A 15,415-nucleotide genomic window follows, 5' to 3' on the forward strand; every position below is an offset into this window, starting at 1 on the left:
TAGAGTGAAACTTAATACATTTATAAGTACATCAAGTATAATTATTAATAGAACTTTTTACATGTCATCAAAGTTAATGTATAAATGTGCATAAAAGATAAACCGAATGAAATGAAGCTTCTAAGAAGCTAATAAATAATACATACCTTAACAACAACATGCACACTGATATGCAAAACTTTATTTGCGCAAGTGTAAATATTTAGTTTGCGATAAAAAATCGTATGGTTGAAGGGTATTAATAAAAAAGTGTGTGTTTTTAATTATTTTATTATCATGCAAATTATAACGTTGATAATTTACAAGAAAAATATATTTATATAAAATATTGTCACAGTTGATAATGAAACAATCATAGCAAAAAGTAATTTATAAATCCATGTCAATCAACGAGGTAGCTACAATAAAAAATGCACTCTGTATAAAAATTACTTCAAAAATAGGCCTCAAAAATTAAGTACTAAGATTCACAGTATTCTTGTTAAGTACCTATAGCTTACAATATCTTACCTAAATACTAAATTACAACTTAATCGAAGTGTTACATTGAACGGAAGAAGTATATAGTTAAACGAAATGATTGGACAATTAAAGTAAATTCATTTGGAGGTAATTCATTTGTGAAATTGCTCGATGCACAATTTACAGGACCAGGAACCTTCTGGCGGATTGACGAGGGGCGGCGACAGGCAATACATGTGGTACCCGCGGTCGCAGTCGTCGCAAAACAGCAGTTGATCCTGCACAACAACAGCATTAAAACAAGTCTATTTATAAAATATTTAAACACAACAAGCTTTATCGTTGTGTTTACTTTGGGCGAAAAGGGACACGTAATGTTCATATTTAAGTTGACATGGTATTATTAATATTATCATCGACGTTGTGACCATATTACTTACGTCGTTATCTGAAGTTCCACAAACTGAGCAACATTTACATTCAATGCATTGCCAACGGTATTTCTTTACTGAAATCTTCATGTTGGGCGTGAATTGGAGGCAGCTCGGGTGTCCTGAAATCATTTTTTAATAAGAATTATTTTATCAACGTGCTATCGGTTACTTTCGGCTTGACAAAACGTTTCAAATGTTAATGTACACCGACTAATAAACACTTAACACTGTCTAGTTATTTAACAGTACTTTTGTTGCTGTAATTCACATTTACATTAAGTATCAAACCGACTTTTTTCTTTAGTTATAACACAAGTCGTGTTTTAGGACAAAATCGAATAAATTAATTTATTAATTTTAAGCAAATTGCATCTCATTTCAAGTGAACTTTACGGTAACCTTTCGATATTTGATGCGCCTCATAAAGGTCACCCTTTAGACACCACAAAAACTAATCGTTCCGCATAAACGAAAGCGATAATTTGGTTGATTGAAGAAACTACGTGCGAAATATGCAATTTTCTACGTCATTTCATTGATAGGCTTTTTTACACAAATTCATTCAGACAGCAAAGCAATATCAGTTAGAAATATAAGTGCGATTGCAGATATTTTATATCGGAGTCGATTAATTGGAAAGTTTCCAAGTCAGCAGCTTGATCATTTCTTTAAAATAAATTCATATTCAAATGTTACAAGGTTCAACCAACGTTTTATTAAAAATATTGTAATAATTGTTAAAATTATAACATAATTTTCAGGCAATTAACTCATCAGTTTATTATTTACTTAAAATAAATAAATTACTTGTGAAACAACAAAGATAGTTCCACCAAAATATAAAATTATGACCATAATTATGTCAAATTTACGTCGCGTTTGTTAAAAAATACTTACCCCCATTGGGCGTTGATGAAATAGGATAGGAAAGAGATAATGTGAGTGCCGAAGAACAGTGACTTTCCAAGTTACGTAATTTTTCTTTATTTAATTATTTTGACTGTATCAAAATAAATATAGAAAAATTATTTGGAAAAATTTACATAAATTGAAGTGCACCAATCCTCGGCACTGAAAAAATGACAGACAATTCGATTTTTGTTGGCATCATTTTATTGCACCATTTTTCTTTTCACGATACACTTTTTGCATAATCTTGGAAAATAACTGTTCTCACAACAACTCATACAACGACCCCATTTATTGGTTCAAATGAGTCCGTCGGTTTGAAGTTATTAAAAAACACATAAAATCATTTAAACCAGTCTGGGGGTATGTTATGTATAAACTAAAAATTATATAATAATAACGACGTAATCCTCAACAATAACCACTGGAATAAACTACGGAACAATGTAAAAATTGTCGAGGATAGGTCGGTGGTAATAAATAAAATACACTTTGGGACTAAATATCAAACTAGTATTTAAAAGGTGAATGCCCTAATTATTTTTGGAAGACAACCCACTTGTGCCTGGGTTAGATATTAATATAAAAATTCAGCAGACATGGAACTGTTTTAACAGTAATTTTTTAAAGTTCCACCTAGCTCACTTTAAACAGGACTTACGGGGTACAAATTGGGAACCACAGACAATCGACTTGTGTACTTTACGGTGCTTAAAGTAATATTCAGTTTGACTTGTCGATTGGGTCTTGGTTCAACCTGTACCCGGGCCAAAAATTCGACAATTTGGCATGTTAATTAACTAGTTTTTACTTAAAACATAAAGCATACAATTGATTAAATGTTTTAACACTACATACCAATTAACTAGTGCATAAAATAAATATGGTCAATGGTTGATTCAATAGTGAAATGTAAACAACATATTCAGTCTATTATAACAATGTGAAATAATTTAACTTCGACGCACAGCCATCAACAAACGTTTCAGCAAATGTGTCATTAAGTTTGATTAGCTTACTTTTGTACGTTTAATTCCTCTAAAATTGTAAATCAGCGGACCACATGTGATGAAAACCCAATTAACATTTACCCAAAAAAATTAAAATAACAATATCCTAGTTACGTATATTTCATGTATAATTGTACAATCTCTAATAATGGATGTGAGAGGCTAACACTGACAGAACAGACCCATATTTTCAATTAATACTGGGACATTGTAAGACAATCGTCGAGCTCAAAATTACTATACTGATAAATTTTGATTTCAACAATTCCCATTCATACAGTTATCACAGACAAAAAAAGATAAGTAGTGAATTTTGAGCGGGACAATTCAATGTTTCGGTTAAAATTGTTTTTGTACACTTTTGGCAGCTCGTGGTTTAGTTTTAAAAAATCAACGGAAATCATAAACAAGCATATGCCCAGTATTGGTCCATGCCTTAATTAATAAAAACTATATAATAGTCTTACATAAATATACAATATGTCAGGGCCATTTTTTGATAAAGTGGTGTTTTGGTGCCCGTCCGTTCTTATGTTTTTTTTTTTGTTTTAATTACAATTGTACTAATATTTAAGTCTTAACTAATGTCGTCGGGAGTTCCACCAATAAAGTCTTAATTATATAGTAGGAACGAATTTCTATACATATGAAAAAAAGATCTACAAGTTGGTGTCATATTATATCACACTTTTCAGTATAGAATTTTTAGCAGATCGTCTCCAAAAACGAGACACAGTACAGTTAGTCCAAAAAGAACTAACGAGTTTCAGATTACTATTACTAAAACACAAACGATCACATACACCAACAATTCTTACACAAGAGTAGGCAGTAAAATTGGTTAAAAGTAAGGGGCTCGAATAAAAATGTATAAATAATATATGTGTATATATATAAATATATTTGTTTGGAATTTATTTGTGCCTTGGACAATCAGCAAATCAAACAATAAATCCACCAATTTGATTGTCCAGTTTTGTATTTTACAGTCACACATAGGTACAAGCTAGGTTTATTAAATCTCTACGAGATTCATCCGAAGAAATGACTAGAAAAAGTAAAAAACGAGAATAGATTCAAAAAACACCTCAAGATTTTAGTAACGATGATACCATGCCCATTTTTTTTTAGTTTTTGTTAACGTCTAAATGTACAAATCCAAATCTAACACGACTAGCATTAAGAGTTTTAAACACTGTTTATTGGTGAAACCCCGATTTTGCCTCAAAAATCGTAACGTGGCAAGGTCAAGCTCTAGCTAAGGGTTGAAAGAAAGGGGCGTAAAAGTGGTGCGGCCGAATTATTTGGGTGTAAACTGTGTGTCTTCGGTTGTGTGGCCTATTACCTCAAATCAACTGTTTTGGATGGACATAAATTGAACAATTTCTTTCAACTAGTAAATAAATGCAGGCTAAAATATTGTACCATAACCAGGGTGCCCCACATGGCTGTTACAATCGGATTTCCAGCCCAGACAGAGGAAAATTCACTTGAATGTTCAGAGCTTGAACACCAAAGCAAACTTTTCTCTATCTGGTCTGGAAACACCCTATTTACAATGGGACACCTTGTACAATAGTATTTGTTAATAAAAAGCCCCTTTACACATGCAAGATATTCCTCAATTTATTGGGTGACACTTCTTTATTTTTAGGTTAGATTATTTTACTGTATATAATTTTCAAAAGTTCGAAAACACACAATTTAAGTTGGTTATATTGGATAATACCAAAAGTTACCAAAAAAATTACTAGAAAATGTCAACAAATAAAATTTGTTGAATTTACCAACAATTTTCAGATCTTTTATTACTTGTTGCAATAAATTGAAGGTCCCAACATTGGGACTATAAATTGGGGTTTGTAAATCAGCCATAACACTTTATTAGGTTCATTACTGTGTGAGGTGTTCAGGACACAACCGAAGGCCAACCCCCAAATGAAGTCGTACCGCACAGAATCACGCACGCAGCTTACGCGGCCTTCTTCTTGCGCCCCTTCTTGTTCCCGTTGGCGTTGGGCTTGTCCTCGCCGCGGTCGTGCCCGCCGCCCTTACCTGATCTGCCGCAGTCGGAGCACGAGACCAACTCCTCGACGCCGCCCGTCTTCTTGTTCTCCCTCGAGTCGCCTAAACAGAAGTCGCAGTACGGACTGGGCGCCGCCTTCTTCTCCGACGTCATCATCGGATGCTCCTGCATCATGGGCGGCACGCCGAGCGGCGGTCCCGGCGGCATCGCCATCTGCTGCTGCTGCTGGACGGGCGGCGGCGGCTCCAAGGCCTTCTCCGGCATCAGCACCGGCATCGGGGGGTCGTCCATCGGGGGCGGTTGCTGCTGCGGCTGATGCTGTTGGAGGTGCGGCGCCATTATAGGCGGCGGTGGCTGTTGGGGCGGCAAGTTCATGGCCAGCGTCGGCGGGGCCTGAGATGGGGGCATCGGCGGCATCTGGGGCACCACCGGCGGCACTATCGGCGGCGGCTGGTTCGGCTGACGGCCCCGTCTGCCCGGTGTACCTGCAGCATGTACGGATACAGAGTGTGTTAGGTGGTCCACCTTTTTATTCTACAAAAGAGAGGACATACAATGATCAGTTTTTTAGTCGGCGGGCTCCGGTCGATTGATCCGAACGCACTATGAACCTATGCCAACAGGACTACGGTTACTACTTTTTGTTTTGGTTTTTGTCTAGATTTGTTATGTCTGAACTGATCTGCACGGGCTAACTTAAAGGGATGATCGATAGTAATCGTGTGGTCCTTCAATGAAAATAATAAAAAATCATATTAATTAATCATAAGGGACAGAACACAACACATCACATAACACATGTGTTATTGATTCCTTTTGTTCTTTGACAATTTATTAGAAAAGATAATTCTACTCTCTGTTAAATGGATCAGTTTATGCTCAAAAATTATTATTAACGACTTTGTAGTTAATATAATTTGAAGAAGTTTTGCAAATTGAATAGTAAATTATAAATATTGTTTTTTTAATCAACTGTATTTATTTGTATGGTTCAAAAATTTAGTTTTTTGTCAGAAAATAATAAATCTATTTTCTAAAATTAAATAACAGTTTTGAAATAATTCATTTTAAAATAAAATTTAATTAAAAATGATTGAATTGACTAAAGTTTAATATAAACGAAGTATTTATAATTCCTCAAAAACTTAATAATTATTTTATGGTTAATTTTTGAATTAAAACATCCTGTAGCTTATTTTATATTATTTTAAAAATCTGTTGAATATTTTAATTAAAATTGTTTTTAATTAATAAATTTGTTGTGAAATCCTTAATATTAAATAAATTAAAAAGTAAATATTGATGGATAATTTAGTCAACAATTAATTGGATACTTACAAGTTGGCATAAGTTCATTGACGGCATCGAAAAATATTCATTCATGCTTCCCTAACACTCGTACTGATTAAGAAATAGAAACATTTTGCAAAACTCATGAATACAAATAAATAAATAATATATATAACATAATTAAAAATAGGTCAAAATAACAAATTAAAAAAGTAACTGGGCTGAAATATTAATCGTTAATAATATTAAAAATTAAACAGATCCAACAAACGTACTACGTTAACATAATAAATAATTAAAAAATCAACAACTAATAACCGTCTAACAGAAAAAGGGCTCAACATTCCTTCTACTTATTTCATGCATGCACAATACAACACTCAAAATAAATAAAATGACACACTGACCGGTAAAACTGGTGCCCAAGCAAATATTATCCATAAAGACTTTATTTTTTATTGTGTTTTATTTTTACCTTCCAATTTGTTTTTAGGAATGCAAACAGTAATTAGCTCTACAGCTTTTTGTATCAAAAACTAAACTAAGGTGGTAACTTTTAAATAATAATCTTGAAGTTTTCGAGAGTAATTTGAGTGTACTAAAATTTGTGTTTTTGCTTACATTGGTGTCCAGATTAAGATGACTAATATTTAGTTAGAAAAGTGACCAAATTATGCATCCACCTAATTCATTTTCATAGGAAAAAGAGTAACTGAGTTACAGCTAGGTAACTTCAAAGTGAACATTCAACATTTGTACGAAAATATTCGATTTAAATTCTCCACATCATTAGAATGATGTCAATTAGTTTAAGAAGACGATTACTGATCAACACATTCAATCAGACTTTGATGGACCTTCAGTGTCAAGTAGAGGTGGCCTGGAATAAGGTATCATAGGAAGAAGTTGACCACATCATTAGAATGATGCCAATTAGTTTAAGAAGACGATTACTGATCAATACATTCAATCAGACTTTGATGAACCTTCAGTGTCAAGCAAGGGTGGCCTGGAATAAGGTATCTTAGGAAGAAATTGATCACACCATTAGAATGATGCCAATTAGTTTAAGAAAAGGATTACTGATCAACACATTCAATCAGACTTTGATGGACCTTCAGTGTCAAGTAGAGGTGGCCTGGAATAATGTATCTTAGGAAGAAATTGTCCACATTATTAGAATGATACCAATTAGTTTAAGAAGACGATAACTGATCAACACATTAATAATAATAATAATGTATCTTAGAAAGAAATTGACTACATCTAAGAAGGATGTCAATTAGTTTAAGAAGACGATTACTGATCAACACATTCAATCAGACTTTGATGGACCTTCAGTATCAAGTAGAGGTGGCCTGGAATGAAGTATCTTAGGAAGAAATTGACCACATCATTAAAATGATGCCAATTAATTTAAGAAGACGATTACTAATTAAACAAAAATTCAGTGAAATCTTCCTTTATATTTTACACTTTGAACTGTTGATAATTAGATAAACTATCGACTAAAAATATAAAACTTTGAATATTGGCATTTTTCGTTGATAAAAAAATGGTAGAAAATAGATAAAAATTTATACTTTCATTAGTTATAACTCAGCTATTTTTGTTCCAATCGATTTACTGACCTTTTTAACGAAATAGTATTTATCTTAATCGGACTTTTTTGGATGTCACAGTAAAATGAAGGATCAAATAACAAGTTATCTATGTGAGAATAGCCCAAATGTTGAATTGTTTCTATATTTTTAAAGTAAACTAGTGTAAATACAATTTTTTAATTGAAATGGAGAAGGTATGATACAAAAGGTATAAAAAGGAAAAAACAATTTAAAAATTTATCCCATCAAGCACATAATTATAGTAGTTACAGGTGCGAATATATATTAATAAAGGGGTACACAGCTCAGAACCAAGTATAGTTTGCATACTAAAAACCTATCCCACAAATAAAGCATTTACGTAATTAATCCGACCAACGGACGTTAATTTTTGCCTGGACAGAGCGGCGACAACAAAACGTGATAAAAGTTAAAAAAAAAAAAATAAATAAATTAAAAAACAGTAAAACAGAACAACAAAACAAACAAAATAAAATAAAAAAAAAGTAAGAAAAAGTAAAAAAGATCAAAAAGGCAGTACCGGGTGTCTGGTTCAAAAAAGAAACGTAACTATCTTGATATACGTTCCCTTGGTTGGGCCCCTGGTTGGGCGGCGGATTAGCGACGGAGGCGGCGACGCCGGGATCTACGACGCCCATGTGGGGCGGAGGAGGCGGCGGCGGCTGCGGCTGCGGTCCGACCGCGCCCGGCATCGCGGCGCCGCCCCCCATCAGCGCGGCGGGCGGCGGCGGCTGCTGCTGCTGCTGCGCGGCCGACGGACCGCCGACCAGGTGCGGCGGCATCGACGCGCCGACGCCGCTCACGCCACCACCAACACCGGCGCCGCTGCTGCCGCCGCCGCCGGCGACGTTCGGGGGCTGTTGTTGCGGGGGGCCGGCGGCGGTACTGTCGCGCGAATTTTCGTCGCTAGCACCCTCTTTGTGTGAATGGCCGTAGTGGTAAGTCAGACCGGGCCGGGTCTTGTAACGCGCTCCGCACACTGAAATTTGCCAAATAAAAAAAAAAAACAACAGGAACAACAGTTGTCTGTCGGCTTTTTTGCTTTCTTGCATTTTTGTTTTGGTTTATCGCATTTTATTTTGACAATTTTCGTCAGGAAGCAGAATGTGTGTGCGTGTTTTTTTTGGGGGCAGGGGTTGTTTCGTTCTTTCGTTCGTTCTCTCTGGTTATATGCCGCTGGTGTCGGATCGACGCCTTAAAAGCAAATTAGTTGCAGGAACTGTTCTTGGGCCCAGGGGGTCGTTTCACTCGTCTTTCATTGTCTTATCGTAATTGAGTCACAATTTCAGTGTGCAGAATCACATTTTCTTTCTTTTCTCATTCAACTTCTTTTGCATCTAGTGGTTTGGACAATATGACACGATGTGTCCCAACTTTCATTATTATTATTATTATTATTCTTTGGTGTCTTGTGGAAAGATTTGTAGTAACCAATTGACTTTTAAGACATCGATTCACCACCAGATTATGCTTTAGTGCCAAATTGTCACTCAAAAACCACTGATCAATTTCGGAAATCATTAATGTGATTAAGGAGATTTTTTTTAAAAGCAGATTTTAGTTAAATTGAGTCTTTGTTTTGAAAACAATTTCTGTCGATTCGACAATTACAATCTTCTGAATGATAAGCATACAAAAAAATTGAATAAGCTAAGAATAATTATTTATATCGGGAGAGGACATAAATTAATCTTAGACTCTTATTCATTGATAGAATCATATTAATATGTACAAAAATTACGAAAAATAATATTTAGTTAAATAAAAAATACTAAATAAATGTAATTTTTTGAAAAATTGATATCCTATGAAACGTTCATCAAGAATATCTTTAAAAATTAGGAGCTTTTTTCAAAAATATTAATAATTTTTAGATTCCTGATCATTAATAATAATATAATTTTATATATCTTTCTGAAAAGTACTAAAATTTTGGAAAAAATATTGATTTGAGTCAAAATAAACTAAAAATAAATGTAATTTTAGGAAAAAAATATTATCTTATGAATTATTTATAAAAAAAATATGTAAAATTATGAGAAGTTCCTTTTCAAAGTTCAATAACCATAAAAATTGTAGAAATTCATTCACTGATGAAACAATTTTAATAACAATAATAAATATATTTCTGAAATATACAAATATTATTGAAAAATATAATTGACTCAATTTTTATGAGTCAAGAGACTAAATAAACATAATTTTTTGAAAAATTGATATCCTATAAAACGTTCATCAAGAATATCTTTAAAAATTAGGAGCTTTTTTCAAAAATATTAATAATTTTTAGACTCCTGATCATTAATAATAATATAATTTTATATATCTTTCTGAAAAGTACTAAAATTTTGGAAAAAATATTGATTTGAGACAAAATAAACTAAAAATAAATGTAATTTTAAGAAAAAAATATTATCTTATGAATTATTTATAAAAAAATATGTAAAATTATGAGAAGTTCCTTTTCAATGTTCAATAACCATAAAAATTGTAGAAATTCATTCACTGATGAAACAATTTTAATAACATTAATAAATATATTTCTGAAATATACAAATATTATAGAAAAAAATAATTGACTCAATTTTTATGAGACAAGAGACTAAATAAACATAATTTTTTGAATAATTGATATCCTATAAAACGTTCATCAAGAATATCTTTAAAAATTAGGAGCTTTTTTCAAAAATATTAATAATTTTTAGACTCCTGATCATTAATAATAATATAATTTTATATATCCTTCTGAAAAGTATTAAAATTTTGGAAAAAATATTGATTTGAGACAAAATAAACTAAAAATAAATGTAATTTTAAGAAAAAAATATTATTTTATGAATTATTTATAAAAAAAATATGTAAAATTATGAGAAGTTCCTTTTCAATGTTCAATAACCATAAAAATTGTAGAAATTCATTGACTGATGAAACAATTTTAATAACATTAATAAATATATTTCTGAAATATACAAATATTATAGAAAAAAATAATTGACTCAATTTTTATGAGACAAGAGACTAAATAAACATAATTTTTTGAATAATTGATATCCTATAAAACGTTCATCAAGAATATCTTTAAAAATTAGGAGCTTTTTTCAAGAATATTAATAATTTTTAGACTCCTGTTCATTATTAATAATATAATTTTATATATCTTTCTGAAAAGTACCAAAATTTTGAAAAAATTAATGATTTGAGACAAAATAAACTAAAAATAAATGTGATTTTTGGAAAAAATTTCATTGATGAAAGAATTTTAACAACAATTCTGAAATATACAAAAATTATAGAAAAAATTATGAGACGTTTATCAAGAATATCTTTACAAATTAGGAGCTTTTTCAACGACATTAATTTATATATATCATTATACCAAAGTTATGAAAAAAAATGAATAAATGTACTTTAAAAAAAATTGATACATTAATAAAATCTTCATGGTTAACGTTCAAATGACTCCTTGAATTCATTCAGAAGAGGGCAATTCTCGAATCGAACCAAGACAGAAAGGGACTGGAACCGATTTGCTAAAAAAAATAAAAGAGGGCAAATTCGTCCGCGGCTTCGTGTGCGACGTATATACGTACGGGGCGGGCGGCGAGGGTACGTCCGAAAACGACGACAAGCGTCACGGACACGTCGACCGTTCTAAAAGGAGTGTTAGTGGTTAGTGAAAAATTGGTGAAGAAACAGCTTTTCAATTGAATCGTTAAACGAATACGATCACTGAACGGGTAAACAAAATTCGTCACAAGTTAGTATGTGGTCGTGTGTAGTTTAAAGAGCCCAAGCGCCAGGTTTGCTGAACCCGAACCGAAATTTAGGACCGCTCTGCAAAGAAAACTATTGCGTAAGCTCCATCGTCGTCGTTAAAAAAAAAATAAATGAAAAACAAACACTGAAACGACAAAACGGAGACTGGGGATTGGTCCACTCACGGCTCTGCCATCGAAATAATCCCCAACACTGTTCTCATCTATCGTTTCGGTTCGAGTCCCTGCCTAACAAATAATTAAGAAGAAGAAGCTGTACTAAAGCGCCAATCAAGCGTTCTCATCAACACCAGTAATAAATAATTGCTAGGTAAGTTAATCTGCTACTGACTCATCGGTTATACTCAAGAGTATTAATCGCAATTTGACATGCTCAAGCACAGAATTCTTTTTTAGTAGTTTTTATAGTTTAGTTTTTATTATTAAGGGGGTGGTTGTATTGTTGAGTTGGATTAATCGAATAAATAAACGGTATGGCTGATGAAACATACAAATGTTGGGTGAGTGAAATGTGGGCTTCAGTGTGCTGAAATATACCATCAGTTTTTGTCACATATGTTTTCATATTTGTTTACTTTATTACTCAGTATTTACAACATTAATTATTATAGATTTTAGGAGATTAAATGTTTCAAACTTGGGAAGAAGATATTCTCAATTTTACCCGGTCCTACATATTTAAAAAGTGGGATATGAACACAAATCAGAGATAAAAAGTATGTTAGATGGCTTCTGTAAAAAAACAGATGTCCTGAAAGTTATTAAGAACCCCTAAATCAATTAATGTTTGTACTTATTTTTCTTAAAATAGGACCTTATTTTTTAAAATTGTTTGGTAGTGTTCCAAAAAGATAGTAATAATTAATTACTCAAAAAATGATTTAAAACTTTGGAAACTTGACCTTTTTGTAACCAACCATTTTAATGTACTGTGGTTTCATTCAGAATTTAATTCAAATATTGTCCAATCAGTATAAACAATATATGTCAATATATATATAGGTTCACTAATTAATAAAAATATCCCTACAAAATAGTATAATTAAAAGATACTAATGTAATATTTAATTATCTACCATTGTAATAATTTTATTTTGAGTGCTGTTGTAATACACATATTTTACAACTACTTTTACCACCACCAATAAACTATACCCCATAAACAAACCATAAATATAAAAACATATGCTTCACAAATGCCTTGTGAATGAAATCATGAAATATTAAACAAGTACTAAACCACCACATTCCCAAAACGCAGCAATTTGAATTGCTAAAGACATATATAATTCAACATGATGTGCCCAATACATCAATGATTGAAATTACAGGCCAAATTAAAAAGTCTAAGTAAAACCCATATTTCAACACACTGTCCCATGAATAACGGCATCAAACGTCGCACAAATCAGAACGGAACTGATTGATCCATTTAACCAAACCCAACGATAAAATTCCGTGCTGATCTGCCGACCCCAATAAATCCCCCATCACCTATCAAATTAAATATACGTTAGGGAGGACGGTTTGACCATTGAAACACTTACGTTCGCAGGCGAACGGTTTGTCCGGATCTCCGGGCGTTGGCTCGAAACTGTGGCCGGCCTTCTTGCGACCACGACCGCCGCCCTTCCTCCTTCCGGGCGTTGATGGTGAGTCAACCCCAGCACGACCCTGAAACAACGATTTAATCAACTAAGGGCTTTCATACTAAAACGGAAACGTACACGTCCGGTTCCTTTCCTTCGCTTGCTCCTCTTGTAGGTCTCCTCGTAGTCCAGGTCGGAGTCCGGGTCTGGCTCGTCGTAGGGGTCCATCTCCAACATGTCTTGCTCGTCGTAGAACCAGTCCTGTGGGCAAAATTAAGTAAGTAAAATGTTCTATGTTGTAGTTATATTAAGGACCAACCTTGGAGACTTCATCCTTAAGCAATAGCTGGCTGTCTTTGCTGTCCGTGTCTTGCAAAGCCGGATTTTCGATCTGAGAGATGCTGTGCATGTCCATGTCACCGTCCATCATAGCGTCAGCCGCCCTCTGGAACGCCCTCGAGTTCATCGTAAGGTACTGGCGTCGCTTCTTCCTCCACCGCATCCGGGGGTAGGTGTAGATTTGGCCGGGCAACAGGCCGGGGATACGCTGACGCCGGTTCATGAACAGGGCGCAGTGGTTCTGGGCGACGCCCGTCTGAGTGTCGATGAAGGGCAGACGCAGCCGTCGCTCGATGCATAGTCGTGTGTTGTAGTTGACCGAGTTCTCGAGAATTTCCTTGTAGCTGGGGTCGTTCATAAAACTGAAAATATAAGGAATATTTAACACACAATCTAGACAACATTGTATTATACATTTTTTGGGCACCACAGTACAATAAGAGTAAAATATTATATTTATAAAAATGTGTAATAAGAGGTACTAACAAATTTTTATAAATATACATAAGGTGTTTCAAAATTAGGTGGTCAAAACCTCCTTTCCTTCAGAGTGGAGCAGATTTTGGGACTCTTTTTTTCGCCCTATTTTCCTCCCCATTGAATATTTTGTTAAACTATTGAGCTTTTCATTTTCTTTGCACAATTTAGGAGAAAAGACTACTCTTGAACAGTATTGATTATCACAGCCGTTTTTAAGATATTCTGGTTTTAATGTTTGAAGAAAATTAAAGTGAACATTAAATCTGAAATATCTCATAAACGGCTGTGATATTCGAAATTAATCAAGAGTACCTTTTTTTTTCCAAATTGTGCAATGAATACGAAAAGCTTAATAATTATAAAAAATATTCAGTGACGTAGAAAATAAGGGGAAAAAAGAGGGGAACCCCCCAAAATTTAGGCCATTGTAACATTATGGAAAAAGTTTATTATACTGAATTGTAGCTATATATTTTGAGATAATACATACCAAATTTAAATACGATTGGACAAAAGGTTACATAAATATAGGGAAAAACAATTTTTGACATTTAAATTTAAGGGGCTGTATTTCCTTAAGGAGGAACAACAGAACAAAATTTTATTTAGATTTTTTTCTTTATTAGAAGTGTTCTAACTGCTCCCAATTTTTGACCGCTCATTTTAGATACTCGAGCCAATTTTGTCTTAAGAATTTTGTTAAAAATACATACTCAAAATGTTTAATTATAATCAATGTGACATTTTCCATATTTTATTGTGAGACAGAGCAATTTTAATTACAACTTTTTAATAAAATAGGACATTTAAATGAGATTGTCCCTTTAAAAATACAGTGTAGGAGTTGAGTACACCTTAATTAACCCAATGTTTTGTCACGAATGCTTATAGATCTATAAATAAGTACTTGTACGAAATGTACGAATGTTTATTTGTATACTACTATATAATTTTTCATATTTAGGATAACAGTATATGATACATATTGATCACAACAGGCTAAAGTAAATAAAGTTACATATTTAAATACTTATTGCCTGGGGATGGACCAAATCTCAAAATTTTATTATTAGCTAACACCCTGACTATATTACATAGTACCCTTTTGTTAGTGGAAGGACATTTATACGAGAAATAAATCAATTACTCCGGTCGACTGTCTGTTATTGATTGGTGGCGTTGGCATATTTACAACTTGTTTTTTTAGCCCACCAACGCCGGTGATCGACTTGAATTAATCGTTAAACAAAACACGTCGTTGGTTGGTAACTTTTAGTACAAAAATTTGCGTCTTACCTTTCAATTTTCTCTAAATTTGTTTGGGTGCTCGTCGCCACAGGGGGAACAACAGCGGCCGCCATTTTCGGTGCTCATCTGAACGAGTGCGCACCGGGTTTCGCGCATACGGATTTTTGATCGAATTTCGTTGTTCGCGGTGCATTGGCACTACTGCGAGTTGCCTTTATTCATTTATT

General features: G+C 33.4%; 1 protein-coding gene across 1 annotated transcript; it reads right to left on the reverse strand.

Moving 5' to 3' along the window:
- Positions 1–254: 254 nt before the first annotated feature.
- LOC109600551 (zinc finger protein ubi-d4 B-like) lies at positions 255–15,366 on the reverse strand. The gene is made up of 8 exons (XM_049963210.1): positions 15,237–15,366; positions 13,441–13,822; positions 13,260–13,382; positions 13,080–13,206; positions 8,277–8,735; positions 4,871–5,326; positions 903–1,015; positions 255–740 (listed from the first exon to the last, which is right to left on the reverse strand). The coding sequence occupies exons 1-8, from the start codon at positions 15,299–15,301 to the stop codon at positions 615–617; spliced, it is 1,851 nt and encodes a 616-aa protein (XP_049819167.1). The 5' UTR covers positions 15,302–15,366; the 3' UTR covers positions 255–614.
- Between the last annotated feature and the right edge of the window lie 49 nt (positions 15,367–15,415).

This window comes from Aethina tumida, chromosome 2 (assembly GCF_024364675.1).
Source record: "Aethina tumida isolate Nest 87 chromosome 2, icAetTumi1.1, whole genome shotgun sequence".
Lineage (NCBI taxonomy): Eukaryota > Metazoa > Arthropoda > Insecta > Coleoptera > Nitidulidae > Aethina > Aethina tumida.

Coding starts and splice junctions, on each gene's coding strand:
- LOC109600551 (XM_049963210.1), bottom strand. CDS start 15,301: ATGGCGGCCGCTGTTGTTCCCCCTGTGGCGACGAGCACCCAAACAAAT. Junction 8,736..13,079: donor CAAACCGTTCGCCTGCGAAC/GTAAGTGTTTCA, acceptor GGCAAATTTCAG/TGTGCGGAGCGCGTTACAAG. Junction 1,016..4,870: donor CTCCGACTGCGGCAGATCAG/GTAAGGGCGGCG, acceptor AAATGATTTCAG/GACACCCGAGCTGCCTCCAA.